Genomic DNA, 22,937 nt, shown 5'->3' on the forward strand with positions numbered 1-22,937 from the left:
CCTGGGGAGCTGACTCCGTCCGGCACCCCCTGATCGACACAATGCTTACGCCCTCTTGACTGGGTCTGAAGCTGCTGGGAATTGTTTGGTAGTGGCTTCAGGTGAGCGCTGGGGACTTTTGAATAGGAAAATAGCAGGGGCGGGGGTGGGGAGGAGTGTCTGAGTGCAAATAGAAGCACATGCACACAGATAGGCATACAAACGTGTGCAATTGTGTATCCACAGACCACCCCACGCTCAGACTCCCACTTGTGTAAGCAGACTCATAGACATGCTTGTGCATATGTCTACAGGTGAGGGCACAGTGAAGCCCAGAGGCCTGCAGGTGTGTGCACACAGAAGTGTACACACATCCACAAAGTGTCCCAAATACACACAGGTATCCCCTTCCTCTACAGGCACCCATAAAATAAGTGGGTGGGAGTAGGAGTGGGGGCTGGGGAAATGCAGGCCCTGGGACCTCCCGGTGTCACATGCCCGTCGGAGTGGGGAGGGGAGAGGTTAGAACTGGGGTCATGCCCCACTCGGCATAGGTTCTGTGTGGAAATGAGGTGTAGGGATGCAGCCAGGGAAACCAGCTAGGCCAGGCCCACAGCGGGGCCAGACTGAGCTGAGGCTGAGAGGCCGAGGCTGGAGGATTGGTTGAGACCAGGAGTTTGAGACTGGCCTGGACAACATAATAAGACCCCAACTTAAAAAAAAAAATAAAAGAAAACCAGAAAAATCAGCGGGGTGCAATGGTTCACACCTGTAGTCCCAGATGTTAGAGAGGCTGGAGGCTGAGGCAGAGGGATCGCTTGAGGCCAGGAATTTGAGGTTGTAGACAGCTATGACGAGGCCACTGCCCTCTAGCCTGTGCGACAGAGCGAGACCCTGTCTAAAACAAAACAAAGCAAAACAAATCTCCGAAGGCAGAGCTGGCCTTGGGGGGAGGGAGTGTCAGGGAATGCCTGCATGGCTTTTACCCTGGGGAATGTGGAAGCCAGGGCGCTGACTCTTGGACTGGAACATTGTCGTCCACCCCTTCCCCCAGGCTCTGACCGCTTTATCTCGCCGCTGGGCCTCGAGAATCTGTCTGCTCTTCCCTTTCCCCAATCCTCCTCCTCCGGGAAGCCTTCCTGACTGCTGTTCCCTACTGTTCTCTGCGGCAGCCTGCATGGGGGTGTGGGGTTGTCTGTGGATGGCGCTCCTGCCCACGCCGGGCCATTCCTGCTGGACTGAATGCCGGGGCCAGGGCGGGGTGGGCGGCGCGGAGGGAGGAAGCGCGGCTGCCGGGAGGCGCCTGGCGGCGGAGAAAGGTGGCCCGAGGCCAGCCCCGCCCCTACCTGTGGGAGCCCCGCCGCGCGCTCCCGGGGGATAAAAGGCGCCGTTCTCCCCGAGGTCAGCGAGTTCGCGCTCTCCTCGCCCGCCGCTAGGTCCAGCCCGGCCCGGCCACCATGTCCATGCACTTCAGCTCGCGGGTGTTCAGCTCGCGCTCCGCCTCCGGCCCGGGTCGCAGCGCCCAGGTGCGCCTGAACTCGGGGCGCCGGGGCGGCTTCGGCAGCAGCAGCCTGTACGGCCTGGGCGCCTCGCGGCCGCGCGTGGCAGTGCATTCCGCCTATGCGGGCCCGCTGGGTGCGGGCATCCGCGAGGTCACCATCAATCAGAGCCTGCTGGCCCCGCTGCAGGTGGACATCGACCCCTCCATCCAGCAGGTGCGCCAGGAGGAGCGCGAGCAGATCAAGACCCTCAACGACAAGTTCGCCTCCTTCATCGACAAGGTCAGCGGGACAGAACCTTGCCTCCAGCCTTGCTCCAGGCCACACCAGCCACGCTGACTAGCGCTACCTGCACGCAGGCCAGGCGCTGGGAGGACTGGCACTCTTCTCCTTTCTGCCAATGTCGTGGGACGCTTCCTCCGAGGCCTTCCTCCTCCCCATTAACCCCTTGCATTCTGTCCCCTGTGTCTCCAAGCCCTCTCTTCCAGCGAGCTGCCTTTCACCCCTCCCTTTCCTCCGGGAATGTGTGCCTGGGCTCTGCAGGGCTGTGCTAGCTGGCTGTGTCTGTGAGTCCTCCCGGGCTCTTGGGCCAGTTTTGTCACCGGTGTCGGGTTAGGAGTTACAGAGGCCAAGGCCAGGGGTTCTTCTCTCTCTGGGCCGGTGTCCCTGAGAGGGAGCTGTGTGGAGTCTAGGATGAGGTCACCCCGGCTCCTCCAGACGCTATAGAGGTTGAAGCAGAGGCTGGACATAGAGGGCTGGAGGAGGCTCCACCTGCTGGGTCCTCCACCTCCCTTTGGCGGTAGGAGGAGAGGTCATGCCTGCCCTTGGAGATAGCCCAGCTGGGGGCAGGATGTGGCACCGTGGGGCCCTGGGAAGGAGTAATTTGGGACACATTTTTCCTGGCTGTCAACTTCTGCCACACATGTGTCCCTCCAGGGAGGGGAGGGGCAGACTTGACTGGGTCTGGGAGGAGTGGGGACAAAGTGGGGCTAGACCCCAGGAACTGAGGGCTAGCCCTGCTGGGGCCCCTCTGGCCAGGGCCTCTCCCTCAGGCTTAGACCAAGTTTGCCACCTGCTGTCCCCCACGTTGTCCTCTCCTTTGCCATTCAGCCAGATGTGTCCTTTGGATTCTGCGGGGGCCGCCCCAGGCTGCCCCAGGCCCAGGCTCCTCCCCGCTGCTGAGCTGCACACCTTACTGTCTGCAGCCTCCACGTCCTGGTGCCCTCAACTGCTTGCCTCCCACCCTCAGTCATACTAGGTGCTCCTTAAGGGCTTTCCTAGGGCAGGACACACAGTAGGTGCTCATTTTACCTTGGATTGACTGTAGCGCCCTGACCTAAGGTCTTGCTAGAGGAAAGGGAAGAAGAAAGAGGTTGCTGAGGAAGGAAGAGGAGAGGAAGGAAGAGGGGAGGGACCCATCAGCCCTAGGATCCAGCAACAGGAAGGGGCAGCCTTTCAGAAATGGATTGAGGGTCGGAGACCCTAGAGCATGGGTGTCAGAAGCCAAGCATCAGTGAGCCAGGCAGACACTGACACAGAGTCTGAGGGGAGAGGGCTGGGGGCCCCAGTCAGGGAACAGCCGGTGGGCACTTGGGTACTGCTGGGTGGCTCGAGACCCTCCTCAGTCCTGCTGTGGGTGGCACAGTCTGGTCCCTCATGAGTTCCCCCCACCCCAACCCCTTCCAGGTGCGGTTCCTAGAGCAGCAGAACAAGCTGCTGGAGACCAAGTGGGCACTGCTGCAGGAGCAGAAGTCCACCAAGAGCAGCCGCCTCCCGGGCGTCTTTGAGGCCCAGATTTCTGGCCTGCGGGGGCAGCTCGAGGCGCTGCAGGTGGATGGCGGCCGCCTGGAGGTGGAGCTGCGGAGCATGCAGGATGCTGTGGAAGACTTCAAGAATAAGTAACGCTCCCCAGGGCGATCCGCCAGGACCCCTGTCCCTGGCCCAGCATGCCCCTCATCAGCTGGCCCTCTGCAAGTTCCCTGGCTCCAGGGCTCAGAGTGTGCTGCTGCTCAGAACCAGCACGGCTCCTGCCTCTCTCCCCAGTTTGTGCCTTGGGGTGGTTTCCACCATTCTGCTCTTTTCTCCTGACTCAGTCCCAGTGTGATAGCTCAGCCTGCTCCTGACCTGCACTGCTTCCTTTGAGTGCCTGACCCAGGCCCCGAGGGAGGGTGGGGCAGCAGGTATCTCATGACAGGAGTGCTTCAGAACTTGTGTGATCCTCACAGATCATTCTAGAACAGCTCCCTTTTGTGCAGGTGAGGAATTGGAGACCAGAGAGGTTCAGGGACTTGGCTGAGATCACACAGCAGGTCACTGAGAGCTAGGACTTGAATTTTACTCCCTGACTCTCAGGAGTGGAAGGAAAGAAGTGAGGAAGGAAGTCATGGCCGTGCGCAATGGGGAGGGGTGTAAGGGCTGCAGGGTGGCGGGGTTGGGGCAGGAGCCAGAAAGGAGGCTGTGAGGAGGGGCCAGGAAGCCTGGGGCTTTGAGGACAGGCCTCTGAGGTGCTTGCTGAGCTCTCTTTTCCCATTGAATAGAAGCCAAAGGCTGGAGCTTGGGCCGGGCCCCACCCTGGCACACCTGTCCAGTGGGCACCGGGGGTTGGGGGAGCGAGAGAGTTCTGTCCTTTGCTGGTGGCTGCGTGACCGAGCAGGAGCAGGAACACTGGCTCTGGCTGGAGGAGAGCAAACAGGCCTGAGGAGCATCCTCCCAGGGCAAAAGTCAACAGGATTAATCCCACAGCAGGTGGGACCAGACAGGTGCAGGGCAGGGCAGGCCTGGGCCACCAGCCAGCCCTGTTGTCAGGGACTTCACGTGTGTGCATATGTGTACACCCCCCTTCCTCCCCCAACCCCAGAGTGCTCAAGCACCTTCCTGTGAAGCCCGGCTGAGCTCCAGGCGGGGCTGAGGGACAAGCCGGCAGGGGCCCAGGGAGGGCCCGGGGCGGGGCCTGTGCGCAGCTGCTCAGGGAGCTCCACTCGGGGCTGCTTGGGGCCCAGCAGTGCAGCACCCAGGCCGGGGTGGGCAGGCGGCCTCGCAGATATTCCACAGCTTCTACAGGACTTGAGGGAGTGCGGCTTTGTGGATGTGGCCATCTCCCGCCCTGAGTCTGGGCTCCTGGAGGGGCTCAGTCTGCCTGGGCGTCCTGCCACCTGCCAGTGCTGCCCCCAGCTGTTCCCACTGCTCCCAGCAGCTCTTGGGCACTGCTGAGCTCTTGTTTCTCCATTCCTTTTTTGAGTCCCCAAATAAACCTTAGGCTAGGCTCTTCCTCTGTGCGGTCCTAAGCGTAGAGATGGAGGCTGGGCTGTGTAGCTGGGGCCTGGTTCTTCCAGGACTTTATGTGTCCCTGATTCCAGTGTTCCTTCCCTTCAAACCCCTTCCTCACCCCTCAGGGGTGGGATTAGGTTGCGGTTAAGGCACAAGCTGAAGTCAGCTGCCAGGGTTCAAGTCTGGGCTTTGCCACTAAGCAGCCCAGTCACTTGGGCAGATTACCCAGCCTCCCTGTTCCCTCTCGGGTGCCATCATTATAGAGTTGTCAAAAGGATGAGATGACTTAGTGACTGAAGCACATAACAGTGCAGGCCCCACAGAAAGCAGTCCATACGCAGGGTTACCATCTGCTGTCTTCCCTCTGGTATATGCAGCCTTCGTGCTTTAATTGACGTGCTTCCTGCATGACTCAAGCCCCGGGAACAGCCAGGTGGAAGTCAGGGAAATTTGGTTCTGTAGCTCTGACACCTGTTTTTTTCAGGTGTGTCATTAAGGAGGGGGCGGAGGGGAGGCAGGGCAGATTTCCCACCTGTGCGTGAGGGGCATGGAGGCAAAGCTGCACCAACGCCATGCCCACTCTGCTGCAGGTACGAAGATGAAATTAACCATCGCACGGCTGCTGAGAATGAATTTGTGGTGCTGAAGAAGGTGAGGGGCAGACAGGCTGGAGGGGGCTGGTCTGAAAACATATGGGACAGGAGACCACAGGGCCTCTCACCTGAGTGGCAGGTGGGGACCTGTGGCCAGGGTCTGGCCTGGGCTGCGCAAGAGGGGAGAGATGGGCATGGGGAGGGAGAGGTCTGGAAGCCAGGCCCTTACCACACAGCCTGTTGTGAGTGTGCCTGCGCGTGTGCGTGTGTGTGTGTGTGTGTGTGTGTGTCTGGTGAGTGGCTAGACTTGTTTCTGGGCCTCTAGGGGTTTGACCCATGACAAAAGGATAGAGATTAGAGAGGGAGATTTCCCAAATAAGGAAGTGCTCTCTCGAAGTCATCACAGACAAAAGTGGCAGTGACCCGCCTGAAATGTTTGCTGAATGAGTGTGACGAATCTCTGTCCCTGGAGATTTACAAGCGGAGGTTGGAAGGCCCTAGGAGTATCTTAGGGGCCTTTGAGCTACATGCTCTTTAAGACTTTGATTCCACACACACTCACGGAGTAGCTCGGTGTTCCAGGCCCATCCACAGAAGTGCAGCCTGCCCCAGAGGGCTTGGCCCTTGCTCTTGGAGATTCAGGATTGAGTAAAAGTGAGCCCCACCACACAGGCGTTTAACCCCAGGAGAGTGTGGCTGGAAGAGGCTTAGACATCATTTCCACCTGGGGTGGCAGGACTCTGACCGCATCGGTCACCCATGCGGCAAAATAAACATGTGGGCTGGAGATTTTCCATCTCCAGGAGGGCGTGTGGGAATCTGAACGACTTTATGCTCTTCTCCCACTGATTGATGGGAAGTTGAGGCTCAGAGATGAAGTGATTTGTTCCAGGTCACATGGTTTGCTGGTGTGTTCAAACCATCTAAGTCTTTAGGAACTGGTTGGTTGAGTGCTAGGTTGGGACTCTGGGACCCCAGCGCCTCTGGCCCTGGGGACAGGTGGAGATGATGTCCCTGTGCAGCCTGGGGGGTTGGCGGTGGAAGCTTCCTGCCCTGGTGTCAGGCAGCCCGGAGAAACCATGTTTCTTGGTGGGGCAGTGGTGTTTGGACCTGTGGGCTGGACAGGGCTGGTCTGCTCCCACCCCTACTAAATGTCCCCTGTACTGAGGACATGGTACCCCTCTGCCCTGTCCTTCTCCTGTCCCCAGGATGTGGATGCTGCCTACATGAACAAGGTGGAGTTGGAGGCCAAGGTGGACACCCTGAATGATGAGATCAACTTCCTGAAGACCCTCCATGAGACAGTGAGGACCTCGGGGGTGGGGACGTGTCTCATCCTACCTGTCCTAACCAGGGAGCCATCTGGTTCAGCCCCCTGCCTCTGGGCCGATCTGAGTGTGTGTGGGGTGTGGGGGCGTTTATCCTGCTCTTCATCCTTTCTGCACGCAGGAATTCATGGTGGGCCTGGGGTTCAGGAAGAGCTGGGGGTGGGGTCAGTCAGCATTGGCCTTGGGGAGACATGGGATGGCTCCAGTGTTTCTAAGGAAGGGGGATTGGGGAGGACGGAAAGGAACCAGGAGGAGTTCTGGGGACCCCAGGCTGTGATGGGGCTCGAGGGTGGGCTAGGTGGGGCACGCAGGGGGACCCATGTCAGGAGAGGCTGGAGTGCCTTTTACACCCAGAGGTACTGGGTGGGCAGCCACCCACCAACCCACCACCTCTCTGTCCACCCTTCTTCTCGTTCTCTCCCTCACACCTTGCCCTGCCCGGCTTCCAGCTCTCTTTCCCCACAGGGGTTTAAAAACCCCTCTGCTTTCATCAGTGGGACTGTCTGGCCTTAGGCAGAAGGTAGGCTGGCTAATCCTCTGACAGAGGCCAGGCTGGGGCATAATTAGCGCGTGAGGCTAATTGCAGACCAATTCTCGGTTCTGTGCAGTGGAGGCTTTGCTTGGATGTCCAGCCTCCCTTGGCCCCTCAGAGCCAATTCCACGTGGATGTCAGTTTCAGGGGCTTCAAGCACTCCCAACCTCAGTCCCGTCTTCCCTTGTCTACCACATACTTTATATATGTGCACGTATACACACACATACACATTTATATGTGTTGTGTATAATATACATATATAAAATTTTCTTCTCATTGTGAAAGTAATACATACTCCTTGCAAAAAACCCAGAAAATTAAGTAAATTGTAAAGTTGAAAATAGATCACTTAAACCTACTGTTACCATCTTTGTATTAACATCCACCTTTCCAGACTTTTTCTGTGCATATGTATGTATATATACGGATATAGAAATATATATTTTTAATACAGATAGAATCATATCTTTTTTCATGCGACAGTATACGTCATAGACATACTTCCCTGTCAGTCAGTACAGCCGAGTCATCAGTGCGAAGGCTGCAGAGTGTTCCACTCTGGGGTGGAATATGATTATTTCACCTGTCCGCGGTCGGCCCCCTTCACAAGAGAGCTCTTGCCCCAACGGCACCTCCCAGTGAGGAGCCATCACAACTCACCACCCTGTCACTTTCTTTACCCCTTAAGTCCTACCAGCCTCCGCTGTTTGAGACACTGCGGGCTCCTCAGGGAGCCGGGGTGGGCAGAAAGAGCCGTGTAACGTGTGCTGGGTCTGGGTCCCCTCACTGCCTGGCGACTCTGCCACTCCGGACTCTCCTTTCTTTCTCTTCCCCGTGTGTATGGGGGATCCGGGGTGGGCATGGGCACAGGGGTGGGTCATGCCCAAGTCCTGACGTTCTGTCTGGTTCCTACAGGAGTTGACGGAGCTGCAGTCGCAGAATTCGGACATGTCTGTGGTCCTGTCCATGGACAACAGCCGCTCCCTGGACCTGGACGGCATCATCGCTGAGGTCAAGGCCCAGTACGAGGAGATGGCCCAGCGCAGCCGGGCTGAGGCTGAGGCCTGGTACCAGACAAAGGTGTGCGGCCAATGGGGACATATTTCCCCCCCCCGTCAGGGTCCTTGGTGGCAGCTTCCCTTGCTCCTCAACTTGTCTCGAGCCTTTAGGGCCTGGGGCCCTACTGTTCTGGCAGGTACCAGTGGTTAAGTCTGTGGTGCTCTGGGAAGAAGAGGATGTGAAGGCCACATCCCTGCCCCAGGGGAGATCCCAGCCTGACGGGGGGATGGCAGAGGAAATAGACATGGATTAATATTACTATTATAATAGCTAAAATTTGGCAAGTCCTTACATAGTGCTAGGCAATTTTCAAATGGTTTTACTTGTACTGACTCATGTAATCCACAGAACAGCCCTATTAGGCACCATTATACCCATTTTAAAGATGAGGAAACTGAGGCACAGAGAGGTTAAGTAATTTACCTAACTCCACACAGCTAATAGATGGAAGAGCAGGAAGTAGAGCCTGATCTTAGCGCCCCAAACCTGGGAGGCTAAATCGTTACACAAACTTTATGGAGGCAGGATAGCCTCAGGTGCTGAAGGAGCAGGAGGGGAGCTGGGATGAACCAGCATTCCCGGATGAGGGAGCCGGAGGGACGGATTAAAGCAGCATGGAGGCAGGGAGTCATCCATGGTGCAGGGGTGAGAACACAGGTGTGCCAACAAGGAGACCTGGGTTGGGGCCCTCGTTCTACCGTTGACTTGCTGTGTGATCCCCGGGTGATGCTTGCCCTTCTCTGGGACTCGGCTGTCCTCGTCTGTGAAACGGGTGGTGCTGGCTGTTGAATAGGTGAGGGTCTCAGACTTTCAATGACTCTCCAGTGCTAGGGCATGGAGCAGTAGGGAGTGGGAAGAGCCCCAGGGTCCTTGGGGTTGGGCCTGGGGAGCCTTCCTTGTCCTCCCTATCCTGACTTGGAGGACACTAAACCCCTTCCTTACCCTGCTGCTCAGCAGTCTGGCCCGTGGCCTAGGCAAGGATTGCTGGGAGTCAGACTGTCCTTCTCTAGAAATGTAAGCGAGAGGGGCCTTCCTTGGTTCTGGAGAGGGACGAGTAGCCTATAATCATCACCCACCCTCTGCAATACCTTTCTATATGGCCCCTCCAGTTTGAGACCCTCCAGGCCCAGGCTGGGAAGCATGGGGATGACCTCCGGAACACCCAGAAGGAGATTGCGGAGATGAACCGGGCCATCCAGAGGCTGCAGGCTGAGATCGACAACATCAAGAACCAGGTGGGAACCAGCCCTCCTCCTGGCTCCTCCTGCTCCTTGGGGCACGGGAAGGATGGCCAGCCGAGGCCACGCTCAGGAGGAGGAGTGGGAGGCTGGAGGGGAGGGCATCAGCCATGCCCTCCCTGGGTGCAGCTCGCGTCTCAGGCCCACTTGTGAGAGCTCCAGGACGGAATGTTCCTGGGCAGGTCCCAGCACAGGCCAAGGGGAGGAGCAGAGTCGGATGGGTGTGGAGTGTGTGGAGGGAGCCTCAGGCCGGCCGGCCAGAGGAGAACCACCATCAGCTACCACACTGGTCTGAGCCCTGCCTGCACCTGGCTCTATCGCCATGTGCTGTGCCTGGGAACTCACGGTTCACAGGGGACACAGAGGCCAGCAGGAGCCCATACTATGGCTCCCATGGCCCCTTCCCACCCTGCCCTCACTTCCCACAACTCCCCTCACTCTGCTCGGGCCACCCTAGCCTGCTTCCTGTACCTTGCATTTGCCAACACGGTCACGCTTCAGGGCCTTTGCACTTGGTGTTTCCTCCACTTGGAACGTGGTTCTCCCAGCTCAGTCCTTGGCTGTCCCTTTCTCATCCCTGGAGTTCAGGACAAATGACCCCTTTCCAGAGATGGCTTCCTCAAACACCCAGCTACTGTATCAGCAGCCTAGCTGAAGTCCTTTAAAGCACCTATTATGCTCTGAAAGTTTCTGTCTTATTAATTCAGTTATTGACTGTCGCTGCCTCCGCTGGAGTATGACAGATGCCTGAGAGCGGGGACCTTGTCTGTCTGGTTCACTTCTCCTCTCTCCCAGAGCTGGGCACACGGTGGGGCACAGGTCTCAGACGAGAGACTGAGTGGGAGGACGTGCTTTGCTGGAAGCTGGGCTTGGAGGTGTTCGTGAGGGAGGGTCCCCAAGCCCTGGCTGAGGTCCGGGTGTGGATGGGCAGCTCAGCCTGAGCAGGTGTCTGCAGTGGCAAGGGAGGGAAGGTGACACGGGCAGCAGCTTCAGAAAGCTGATTTCCAGATTAGCTCGGGCAGGGGGATGTGGGGGTGATTTACCCAGAAATGTCCCCCCCATTGGAGCCTTGCAGGCCCATTTACAGGAGGGCAGAGGTGGCCTCCTGGCACAGATGCAGGGCTGTGAATCACCTTGGGGAGTGGGCCAGCTTCCGGGCCGGGGGGGTGGGGGGGGAGGCATAGGATAGTGAACGGTGGTTTCCCAAACCCGACAGTCTCCACCACATCCGCTTCTCCTCTGGCACCAGGGCAGATCCCTACAGTCTGCCACCACCGAGAGGCAGTGGGGATGGCCTTGGCCCAGGAGGCACCAGTGTGGCAGGGCAAGGCCTGAGCAGTGGCCAAGGGCAGAGTCTCAGGGCCTGCTGGGAGGACAGGCAGAGAGGCAGGGGTTTCAGCTGAGGGCAGAGGATCTGAGCACAGAGAAGTCGGTGAAAAGGAAGAGGAGGAGCCCTGGCTGAGGCCTGGGCTGGCACCCTCTGAGCCAAACACCATGAGGGCTGGGACGGGGCAGACTCCTGGCGGTGTGGGAGGAGCCCAAAGCAGAGGGAACTCTAAGGCCAGGCAGGAAGTGGCAGCTGCAGGCCCATCAGGACCAGACTGTCCCTCACCAAACCCATGGGCTGTGGATGATACATCCCAGGGCATCTTGGGGTACTTAGTAGTGTCTCTCTGCTCCAAGCTCCTCTGTTCTGTGCCTGTCCCTAACTGGTTCCTGTTTTAAAGGTGGTTTCTGGTCCTTGTCAGCTGCTGGACATTTGGGGACTCAGTTAAGATCCCATAGTCTTGGAGCTCCTCCAGCTAAGGGCTGGGAGGACTGGGGATTTGAAAATCATAATAGCATTTATTAATAATCATCACAATAGCATTTGTTAAGTACTTGCTATGTGCTAGACATTGTGCCAAGGACCTCTTGTACATTATTTCATCCTCTAAATATCCCTAAGAGGTAGATAATGTGATTATTGCTCTTTTAGAAAAGAGGAGACTTTGGCTTAGAAGGATTGATTCATCCAAGGTCACAAAGCTAGTAAGTGGCAGGTCCAGAATTGGAAGCTAGCAGCATTGGCTACACAAACCCATGTGTTTAACTCTCGGATTCCCTGGTGCTTTGGGGAGTAGGTGCTACTGATGAAGCCACCCAAAGCAAGTTGCCCAGGGCCTCACTGTGGGATGGGTAGGCAGGAAGGCAGTGACCGGTGAGCCCTGTCCCCCAGCTCACAGCTCCACTACTGCCCACAGCGTGCCAGGTTGGAGGCTGCCATTGCCGAGGCCGAGCAGCATGGGGAGCTGGCCCTCAAGGACGCTCGTGCCAAGCAGGAGGAGCTGGAGGCCGCCCTTCAGCGAGCCAAGCAGGACATGGCGCGGCAGCTGCGTGAGTACCAGGAGCTGATGAACGTCAAGCTGGCTCTGGACATCGAGATCGCCACCTACCGCAAGCTGCTGGAGGGCGAGGAGAGCCGGTGAGGACGGGGAAGCTGGGAAAGGGATCCTTCTGGGATCTTCATCCATTTGCAAGCATTGCGTCCCTCCTCTGCGGGGCACGGGGGCTGGGGCTGCCGGGATGCTTGTTTCTTTGCCCTCAGTGAAGGCCCCATGTAGTGCAAAGCTCATGGGGAAGCTGAAGTGCAGCAGCCCCTTGGGGAGTGTGGCTATTAGCAGGGTTGTCCCGTCAGTCCTCAGAATACATTCAAGTCATCAGGTCAGATTCCGGTTCCCTAGTCTGTGGAGGGGAACGCTGTGGTTTGGTTTCCTTCATTGAGGGAACGGGACAACTGCAGCCAAGGTATGCTGATTCCTGGTCCGAGTGTCTTCCGTGACACCAGGCAGTGACACGTCTCACATAAGTAAGTGCTACTGACCGAATGTGGTAGAGCAGGGTAATGTCTGTCCGCAGAGAGTTCTTTAGACATTGTACCAGAAATTCCCAGAGTTGCTGCCTAATTGCAACCTGGCTACTCCTCCCCACCCACAGGTGCCAGCAACTCCCAGCACTTGCAGGGATCATCTGAACAAGGCCCCTGGAAGCTTCTAGCAAACCCTTCTCTTGCCCTTGGCCTTTGTTCTGCTCCCTTCCTGGGCTTGGGGCTGCAGAGACATCTAGGCTCCCTCTACTCCCTCCACCAAAGTGAGGTACCCCTCCTCTCTGCAAAGCAAACTGATACCGAAGGCCACGGGCTTGGTGACAACGGGGCTGTGAGTCACAAAACAAACATACCCAGTTGTCTCAGATAGATTTTTAATTTCCACTGCAAGACCTGTTTCAGCCCCACCCCCTGCCCTCACCCCCATTCAATCAGTCAACAATTCACTAATTATTTCAACACACACTAAGCAATTATTAATACTTTGCCAGGCCTCATGCTAGGGGCTAGAGATACAAGTATCAATAGGCTACAGACACTTTCAGGATTTTATGACCTGGTGAGGGAAGGCAGCCGTCTGCATAAATAATAAGTGCAGTTCCCATTCACGGAATCCTGGGCGCCCAGGGCTTTAGGCAGATTATGTCATCTAACCCTCGCAAACAAGCCTATGACCTTGGCCCTGTGGTTAGGCCCAATTTATAGGTGGGAAATGGAGGCTCTGAGACATTGCCCGAGTCATGTGGCCAGTAGGTAGAAGGGCCAAGGAACACCCTCCCTTCCCTCACTCCCGCTCACTAGGCGGAAGGGCTGGAAGTTGGGGTCCTCCTTGGGGCCTGGAATGAGGGTGCTGAGGGAAGAGCTGCTCTCACAGGTCTGTCCTCTGCCCCCAGGTTGGCTGGAGATGGCGTGGGAGCCGTGAACGTCTGTAAGTCCTTGCTGCAGCCCACAGGAAGCGTCCCCTGTGCTGTCCAGAAAGGGCTGGGTCTGGAGAGTGGCAGACGGGGCCCAGGGTCCTGCTGGTGGAGGCCAGAGCTTCCTGCCCTCCCATAGCTTCCGGCAGGTCCACTGGTGCACATCTAGCCAGGCTCAATGGCCGAGGCAGGCAGTGCAGGAGGGTGGGGTGGGGCAGGGAGCACGTGTGGAGCGGCCCCTACCACTGTCAGAGGCTCCTTTTGGGTTGGCCTGCGGAGGAAGGCAGAGCGGAGGCAGGGGGAGGGAGGGGAGTAGCAGGGGCGGGAAGGAGGGGGTCGAGTGAAGGGGTAGGGTCCCTGGTGGGGGGCCTCCCACTGACGGGAGCCCTCCTCCCTTCTCTCTCAGCCGTGGTGAATTCTACTGGTGGCGGTGGCAGCGGGCTGTCCTTCGGGGGAACCATGGGCAGCAATGCCCTGCGCTTCTCCAGCAGTGCGGGGCCTGGGGCCCTGCAGGCCTATTCCATCAGGACCACTTCCACCAGCCGCAGGAGTGCCCGCAACTGAGTCCCATTCCCCTGCCCACTGTCACAGGAGGACCCTATCCGTGCCTCCTTTCCCTGGTCCCAAGACAATCTGAAAAATGGTATCGGAATAGCTTCCAATAAAGCAGCCTCTTTGAGACCTGGTGATCCCTATGCCTGGTGCCTGGTCTCCTGGCTTCACTGGGCTGGCAGGGAGGCGGGGTGGGGAGACAGGGACTAGAGAACAGGGCCTGCCCTGGTGGCTAGGAAGCCCGTGTGCAGGAGGCTGAGAAAGCACGTGGCGATGGGGCTGCAGCTCTGAGGAACGGGACTCTTTATCCAACATGAGGTTCGGACTCCTCCCAGCGCTGCTCCTGAGGAAGCCCAGAAAGGCCACAGGGAAGTTCAGGCTCTGCCAGCAAGTGGGCATTGGAGTCTCCCCCTGCCAAGGGGCGGGGGGTGGGAAGGCTGTTTGCACCCCTCCCCCGTGTCCTGTGCTGCCAGAGTGCATTCCTCTTGTGGTGAGAGGGCCACAGTGTTCAGCTGCCCCGGGCCTGAGTTTCGGGTGGCCCAGCCAACTTTCATGCCAGCTGCCCGCAGCCCTTCCTGGTGCCGGGCCTGCCAGGCTCACGGTCAGGCCAGGCCCTGGGGGGGCTCTGCATCTTGGATTCTGTGGGGGTGGTGGTGGTGGGAGGAGGTCTGTGTGCGTTTGGGAGGGGGGTCCTAGAGTCTAGGTCCCTGGTGTAGGGTCTGTGCCTGGTCTTTGGCAGAGGGGTAGGTGTGTATCTGGACCCGTGGGAGTGGGGGAGAGGGGGAGGAGGACCTCTGTGAGTTAAGTCCATGCTTGAGAGGGGCCTCTAGACGTCAGGGTCTCTGACACGGACGTGTGTGTGTGTATGCGTGCGTGTGCACGTGTGTGAGTGTATCGGGTGTCGTCAGGGCCTGTGTGCGAGGATACCTGTCCCCGATGGGCAGCAGCGCAGGGTCGGGTACTCGGGAGGAGGGGCGGTCTCTGTGTTGGGGCTGCCGGCCCATCCCCTGTGCCCCTCAGGATGCAGTGTGTGGGGGGCGGGGCTAGGGCACCTGGAGACAGCCCTCCCTCCCTCCGTGGCTGACAAGGTGAAACTTGGGTGGGGAGGCGAAGTGGAAAGAACAAAGGGGACATTCTCAGGTCTGGTTATATAAATGACCATGGGCTTTACTGTAAACATGGAGACCCAGCAGAGTGGGGGAGCCGAGGCAGCTGTGAGGCTGCCTAGTGGGAGATGCGGCCTGTCCCCACCGGGGTGTAGAAGGCAGGGGAGGCCCGGCACAGCGCGGCCACACCGAGTGGCCCTGGGGCCCATCTGTCCCTCAGACGCCACAGGCCTCCAGGCCTCCAGAGCAGGCCTAGCGGGGGTTGGGTCTTTGCCGGAGGGCTGTGAGGACACCAGCGGATTAGACACTTGGGGGAGTGGAGAGCTGCCTGTGAGGAGCCTGACCCTGCTGGAGAAGTGGAGAGACAAGCCGGGAGAGGGGTGCAAGACGGCAAGGCTCGCAGCAGCGCGGGCCGGCCGGGCAGCTGGTTCCTGGAGCCCTTCCTCTGCCGTGGCGGGACAGCTCGGGGACAGCTGGCGAGGGCGTCTTTACACAGCAGGGGCGCTACACGAAGCGCACGGAGCGGCTGCTACCGCAGCTCTGGCCGCAGGGCGCGCACAGCCAGGTTCCCGGTGCAGGGGGCGCTGCAGACGCTGCCGGTCACAGGCCGGGAGCCCGACAGCAGAGGTCTCCGCACACGACCCCGCCCCGGGAGCTGCTGACACCTGCGGGAGGACAGGGCTCAGTCCTGGGTGAGGTCGTGTCCGCGGCCCTACCTGCAGGCCAGAGCCCGCTTCTCTTGCTCAGAGCTTCTCCGCTCTGTTTCCATCCGCTCCCTGCTCCAACACCCTCACGCCAGGGCACTCCTTCTGCAGTCTAACCTCAAGCATCCCCGATGTACTGTTGGCCCAGGCCGTCTCTGTAGGCAGAAATACAGTCCTGCACCTCTCCACGACGGGACACGTTAGGAGATTTCATCTTTGTGTGAACCTCAGGTGCACCTACACAGACCCGGGTGGTCGAGCCCACTGCACACCTAGGCTGTGTGGTATGGCCTCTGTTCCTAGGCTGCAAACCCGTGCGGCACGTTACTTGCTGTACTGACTACTGCAGGCCACTGTAACACAGCGGTAAGTATTCATGTATCTAGACATAGCTAAACATAGAAAAGGTACAGTAAAAACTTGATATTATAATCTTACAGAGCCACTGTCCTATATTCAGTCAATTGTTGTCCTAAATGTCCTTATGGGCACATGACTGTAGCCACTTAAGTTACCATAATCACTCACCGCCCTACCGCCTCTTTCCTTTTAGGGTCTGCAGACTGTGGCCACATGCTGGCTTCCTGTGTTGTAAATAAAGTTTTATTGGAACCCAGCCATGCCTATTTGTTTAAGGGTTGCCTACACCTGCAGCTGCTTTCACATTGCACGGCAGAGCTGAGCAGTCGCCACAGAGCCTGCATGGCCCACGAGACTAAAATATTTACTATCTGATACTTTAAGAAGAAATTTGCCCGCCTAGACCCCACACCCTTATTTCTGAGCCCCCAATATGGATACTTACAGACATTTACAGCACTAACACCTTCACACAACCTTGTGGGGGAGCAAAGAGACAAAAATTAGTTGTGGGGAGCAAAGCTGATGAAATCTGTTTATTTATTCAATTCCTTCCTCCAGGTAGTGTTGCTGTGCGTTAGAGGTAAAGAGAGTGCAGTCAGGCTACGCTCCCGGCTCCTGCAGCACGCACCGCAGCACTACCCTGGGGAGGCGGGGGAGATCCCCCCCACACATGTGGTCCTCACCTGTGCTCCTCGCCCTCCAGCAGGCGCCTGTAGGTGGCGATCTCGATGTCCAGGCCCAGCTTGGAGTTCATCACCTCCTGGTACTCCTTGAGCAGGCAGGCCATGTCCTGCTTGGCCTTCTGCAGGGCGGCCTCCAGCTCAGCCAGCTTGCAGCGGGCGTCACTGAGGGCCGCCTCGCCCTGCTGCTCAGACTGGGTCACTGCAGCCTCCAGCTTGGAGTTCTGGGAGGCAGGGGAGGGTTATTAAGGTTCTGAATTCAGGGTCAGAGGCCAGGTTTCCACTGACCACTGGCCGGCAGAGGAAGAAGTGGCCTCATCCATTTGTTAGGTCAGGGGTTGCAAATTAGTGCTCCCGAAGAACATTGGCACAATGTCTTCAATTTTGGAAATTTAACATAAAAATCCAGATTCATGGCTTCTTTTGAAAAATCAGAGCATCTGGCCACACTGGATCTGCATTTCTGCACAGCCTGTCTCAGCTGGATCCGCTTAGCTCTGCCCTTTCTGTTCTCCAGTTTGCCACAGTCCCTATCACCCCCTAGTGCCTTGGGTACAGCCTGCCTTACATTGGCAAGGTATCTAACTTAAATCCTTCTGCTGTAGGCTAACACCATTCTGTTCCTACACTGAGAAGGGGGCCGGGCTCCTGTACCTGGCACTTGGCGTTCTCCACCTCGGCCGTCAGCCTCTGGATCATGCTGTTCAGCTCATTGATCTCCTCCTTGGTGCGGCACAGGGTCTCCCCGTGCCTGATCACCGTGGCCTTCATCTCCTTGCACTGGGGAAGCAGAGATGCTCATGAGGATGAGGACGGGACATGTCATCCATTCAGGACAGCAGGGATGATTGTGCAGGTTGTGCAGTGCTCAGCCTGTGCAACCACACATGGCAGTCCTGCCTTGCCACCCCAACCTCAGAGAGGCAGCTCTTCTCTTATCATGCTTAGGGATCAGAATCCCCAGACTAGAGAAGCCTTTTCTGAGATAACCTCACTTCCCTCCCACTGCCATGTCTAGGAGGCAGGTGTCCCGTGCCACTGACCTTGCTGCGGTACCAGGACTCGGCCTCAGCCCAGCTGCGGCTGGCAATGTCCTCATACTGAGCCTTAATCTTGGCAATGACGCAGTCCATGTTCAGGTCCTGGCTGTTGTCCATCTTGACAACCACCGAGGTGTCTGAGGTGTGGGCATTGAGGACGCGGATCTCCTGCAGGACGTGGGGGAGTGGTAAGAGCTTCTTAGACCAGGGCCCCCGTCTCAGCAGCCCACCCTCCCACAGTCATTCCCTATCCCCTGCCCCTACTGCCTCCCACAGCCCTGCTGTCTGAAGCCCCGCCCCCCAAGTTGCCGTCTTCCCCATCAGCCCAGCGCCCTCTCCGTGCTTCTGAGGCCAGGGGCTGGAGGCTGGGAGGAGGAGGTAGAGTCCACATCTGAGGCCCCAGCTGGAACCTTTGGGTGTAGGACCAGAGTTCACCAACTTGCGATAATTGTCACCATAGTGACAGGTGAGAGGTCCAGCTACACTTCTTCACCTTCTCACAGCAACCTGCCTTGGATCTCTCAACTCTGCTCTGTATTCCCCCCACCCCACCACGGGCTTCAGAGGCTGCAATGGTGACAGGTCCTTTCCAGTGTCTAACTCACATCCTTCTTGCTGCTCTGCTGCTCTGGGGCCCCTCACCTCCTCGTATAGTTGCCTTAAGAAGTCGATCTCCTGGGTCAGGGCCTCCACGTTGGCCTCCAGGTTGGATTTGCGTAGGTAGGCACAGTCCACATCCTAAAGGGGGGAAGATGGCACAGAGTCTCACTGGGGGACAACAAAGAGCTTTTGGTTTTTCCCTACTAGGGAGGCGCGCCCCGTCAGGCTGAGCAAATTCCCTGGAAACCCTCTTAGATGCTCATCCCAGCACCTGGTATCGTGGTGTGGTGAAACCTTCCATGCGGTTAGTGGGGCAAGGAGCAGGTTTGGGTAAAGAAGGGGGACCCCAAGGTTTCTAGGCACTTCCTCTGTACCCACTGAGTCGAGTCCTCTAGAATCCACATCTTGCACCTATTGCCAAAACTTAGGATCTAGTGTAAAATGGGTCAGTTCTAATGATGCCCCATCCTTCTCTGCTCTCATGGAAGGAAAGCTAGATCTGTGGTCAGAAAAAGAGGGTGCAGGGATCAACTCTGTCCCCTCTAAGCCAGTGTGACGCAGAGCAAGCACCTTAACCTCTGAGCCTCATTTCCTGCCAATAACCCCTGCCGTCCTCACACTGAGGGGCTGGAAGGGCCCAGTGAGAGTCCCTGTGATGGCCCTTGTGCAGAGCCAAGTTTGGGAGGGGAGGAGTAATGGTTGCTGTTCATGCCAGTATCTCCTAGCTGCTGCCGGCCTGAGATGTGGCCATTCTCTAGCATTCACAGGTATTTATCAAATGTCCCCTCTATGCAGACACAGGGACGAAGGAAGTGGGAAGCCAGTGGCCAGGTGGGAAGCCAGTGGCCAAATGGGAGCAAACTCGGATGGGGCAGAATATTGCTCTGCTTGAAGCAGGCAGCGTGCTGTGCTGTCAGAGGCTGCCCAGGGAGCGCTGGAACGTTTGGGAAAGAGCAGGGAAGAAGCTGGGCCATGCGACTTTAGGGAGTCGCTCAGCCTCTCAGAATTACAGAGATCTCCCTTCTACCTCTGCCTTTGGTTCTGAGTTAGGGGACAAGTATTCTGGGGTCACTTACCTTCTTCAGGACCACAAATTCATTCTCAGCAGTGGCCCTTAGTGCCACCTCCTCTTCATACCTGAGGACAAAGCACACAAGTCTCAGATTTGGGGAGAAGAAAAGAGAATGAATGCCCAGACAAGCATATTCCAGGAACTGGATCTTTTGGAGGTGGCCATAGAATCAAAAAAGTGTGGGACTAGAAGGACTGTGTCCCTCCCTTTCTTCCAGGCATTCAAACCAACTTGTATCACCCAAAGCTCTTCCTGTTTCAGGGACTCTCCTTCATGATGTCAGTTGGGAAGGGGGGGAGGTGCCTGGCACATGTTCAAAGGCCTCCTCTTTGCTTTTGGACTGTAACTCCCTGGGGGACAGGAACCCTGCCCTAGTTCTGGTACCCTTTCTTTCCCCTCCTCCTTCCTTTCTTACTCCTTCCCCACTCAGGGTCTAACACAGCATCTGGAATGTCCAGTAGAGGCTCAAAAAGTCTTTGATGAATAATGTAATAAATGCATAATGATGAGGTAGCTGGAACAGCTCAGAAGCTCTCCAGTGTTCAAACTCCCAGTCCAGAGAAGAAAATTTCCGCCTCCAACAGGTTTATTGTCATTGCCTTCTTTCTATTGGGAAGTTCCTTTTGTGATCTAACCTAAATCTATCTTGCTTTGACTCAATATCATTAAGTTTCTCCAGACCCTCCTTCCACTGCACTCACTTCTTCCTGTAGCCCTCCAGCACCTCCTGCATGTGGTTGAGCTCCGAGGCCAGCCTCCCGCCTCAGCATCTCGATGTAGCCATTGAACAGGGGCTCCAGGTTGCTCTCGCAGCACTCGCGGTTCTGGTAGAACTGCCACTTGGTCTCCAGCAGATTGTTCTGCTGCTCCAGAAAGTGCACCTGGGGTGGAGGTGGGAGAAAAGTCGGCGGGAGGAGCCAATATCCCCGGCCTTCCTTGGAGAACAGCCAGAGTCAGGACAGAACTGGCAGTGAGATGTGCAGACCGAATGGCCCCTGGTGGCCTCTCCCGCCTGAGGATGCACCTGGAGCATCCTCGTGTCATGATTGCTTATTCAGGCCGGAGTGAGGGTCTGTCCAGGTGGGCCTGGATGGGCTGAGCGAGAAACTGAGAGGCATGTGGGCTGTGCTGGGCTAGAGGGGGCAGGTCGGGGTAGGGGATAGTGACAATCAGGGAAGGCTTCCTGGAGGAAAGGAATGTAGAATAGTGTTGGGAGGAATAGAGTAGGAAGAAAGCCTTTCACTGTGAGCTCCCTCAGGACAGGGCCCATGGCTTGTTGATTGATGTCCCCAGTGGCCAGCCCAGGGCTTGGTGAGCAGTTGGTTGAGTGGATGGTCAGGGTGGGAAGGGCTGCCTAGCTGGGCAGATCAAGGAGGTTGGGCTCTCACCAATAGGCGCCTGGGGCCTGGGCAGGCATGGGGGAAGGTGGGGTGTGGTCCTGGGTGGCCTAAACTCATATGTTGGAAGCTATATCGTATGTGTCTGGAGGCCAGGCAGGTAATGTGAATGGGGGAAGGTTTTGGGACACAGGGAGGGTGAGGACTGTTGGGAAGTGAGGCATGCATGATTTTCCTGGGAATTACTCAAACTGGAGAGAAACAATAGCCAGAAAGGACATCAGCAAACAAAACTAGATCCCTTGGCCTCGAGTTTTCCATTTCTCCTACATTTTAGTTAGAGATGAGATGTCTCCCTGCTTTTATCCCTGGGATACTTTTCATCCAACTCCATGAGTGCAGCAGGGAATTCCCAGGTTAAAACTTCCAGAAATGGGGGATGGAGACTGCTGATATTATATGGGATAATTTTAGATGGCTTTGGCTCACAGGGCCTCATGGCTGCCTTGGACCCCATCTTCCCTTTCAAAGTCACAGCCAGCTCACACAGTGCACCACACACGGCACTGGTGGGGAGAACACTGGGGCGCAGAGGGGAAGTCACTGCCCAGTGGAGGAACTGGGTGTAGAGCCCAGGCCACCTGCTCCTGGGCCAGGGACCATTCCATATTGCTCTCCTTGGCCACCTTTCCAGGGTGCAGTGCCTACCAAGGTGGACCAGACCTGCTGGAGGCAGTGGGGCAGCTGGGGACACAAGCTTTGGGCTTTCTAGGAGCCCAGGGCTGGAGGGCTGGACAGGGCCTGGGCTTGGAGTCCTGCTCTGCTCTGGCACCCACTCTGTGTGGGTGCTTGGGCGGGCCCCTGGCCCTAGCCCTGCCTCCTTTCTCTCTGTGCATACTCACAGCACTGGGCTGGCAGTGGCACCAAGGCCCAAATGTAAACCCTTCCCAGGCTGACTTCAGGATTCTGCCATCCCATATACTATTTTATGCATGATTTATCTATAAATGGATTCCCCTAATATTTACACTTCTGGGGTTAAAGGGGTAACTTCACGTTACCACCAGAGTTGTAAAACCAATATGACTAGGCACACATAGAAGGAAGTTACAGAACATTAAATTCTAGCTGAAACTGTTGTCCCAGACAGCTCTGAACCTGAGGCTTGCTCTGTTTATTAAAGGTGGAAGGGAACCAAGTATTAGAGAGATGCTAAAGACATGAGCACCCAATGAGATTTTCTTCACCTAATCTTAAGAATTGAAACAGGCATGAAAGAATAAGAAATTTTCCATCAGGTATTTCAATGATAGTTACTGCTATGGGTCCCTACCACCTAAAATTATCATATAAAATGTCACCGGTCCTCATTCTTCATTTCTAGAGAGACTGGCCTGGGAATTCCATCTCCTCCCAGGATCTCTAGGTTCAGGAAGGGTGTGATCCAGGACACTCACCTTGTCGATGAAGGCAGCGAACCTGCTGTTGAGGCTCTTGATCTGCTCCTTCTCCTCGTGCTTGACGCACTGCGCATTGGGGTCGATCTCCAGGTTGAGGGGCGTGAGGAGGCTCTCGTTGACCGACACGGTGGTGATGCAGGGGGCGCTGGGCCCGCACACGCCCCCGGAGCGGTAGCCGAAGCTGCGTCCGCAGGAGCCTGCACGGAAGCCCCCACAGACGCTGTGGCTGCCAAAGTTCCCGGGGAGGCCGCGGTAGCAGGAGATGCCGCGGTAGGGGGCGGCGGTGATGCAGCAGCGGCCAGGCTGGGACCCGCAGGGCGAGAGGCAGCTGAAGGCTCGGACCCCGCAGGGGGCGCGGGGGCGGGAGGACAGGCAGGACATGGTGCGGCGGCGTGGGCAGTGGCGGGCGGCCGGACCCCAAGGCCGCGCTGCACCTTATATGCCCACCCGCGGGCCCAGGGAGGGAGCTGCGGCCCCGGCGTTTACGAGCTTGGAGGGCCCGGCCCTCGCACCTGGAGAGCGGGAATCAAAGTGGGCCGGGCCGTCCGGCCTCCTCCATAAAACGGCGGCGTTCGCCTCCCGCCCGCGCTTTATGGGCCGGGAGGCGCGGGGTCAGCTCAGCAGGCGGTGCGCTGCCGGCGGAGCCCCTACGCCCCTCTGCCGGACCGCCCGGGAGCGCTGGATCCCGGGCTCCGTCCCCAGGCCTGGCGGCTGGGGCACTCGGCCACCACGTCGATGCAGCCCC

The 22,937-nt window shown here is 57.4% G+C and overlaps 2 protein-coding genes across 2 annotated transcripts; one reads left to right on the forward strand and one right to left on the reverse strand.

The window, feature by feature from the left end:
* The first annotated feature begins 1,370 nt into the window (after nt 1-1,370).
* Nucleotides 1,371-13,958, forward strand: KRT7 (keratin 7). Its single transcript, XM_069491531.1, has 9 exons — nt 1,371-1,760; nt 3,165-3,376; nt 5,336-5,396; nt 6,547-6,642; nt 8,117-8,281; nt 9,370-9,495; nt 11,742-11,962; nt 13,258-13,292; nt 13,685-13,958. Exons 1-9 carry the CDS (start codon nt 1,437-1,439, stop codon nt 13,840-13,842), a joined length of 1,398 nt encoding a protein of 465 aa, XP_069347632.1. The 5' UTR covers nt 1,371-1,436; the 3' UTR covers nt 13,843-13,958.
* Nucleotides 13,959-15,465: 1,507 nt separating this feature from the next.
* On the reverse strand, nt 15,466-22,573 carry LOC138397278 (keratin, type II cuticular Hb1-like). The gene is given in 11 exon segments (XM_069491225.1): nt 15,466-15,557; nt 15,560-15,601; nt 16,446-16,477; nt 16,687-16,907; nt 17,338-17,463; nt 17,727-17,891; nt 18,366-18,461; nt 19,400-19,460; nt 20,097-20,156; nt 20,158-20,276; nt 22,190-22,573. Coding segments are annotated over 11 exon segments (1,398 nt in total).
* Between the last annotated feature and the right edge of the window lie 364 nt (nt 22,574-22,937).

This window comes from Eulemur rufifrons, chromosome 16 (assembly GCF_041146395.1).
Source record: "Eulemur rufifrons isolate Redbay chromosome 16, OSU_ERuf_1, whole genome shotgun sequence".
In the NCBI taxonomy this organism is placed as follows: domain Eukaryota; kingdom Metazoa; phylum Chordata; class Mammalia; order Primates; family Lemuridae; genus Eulemur; species Eulemur rufifrons.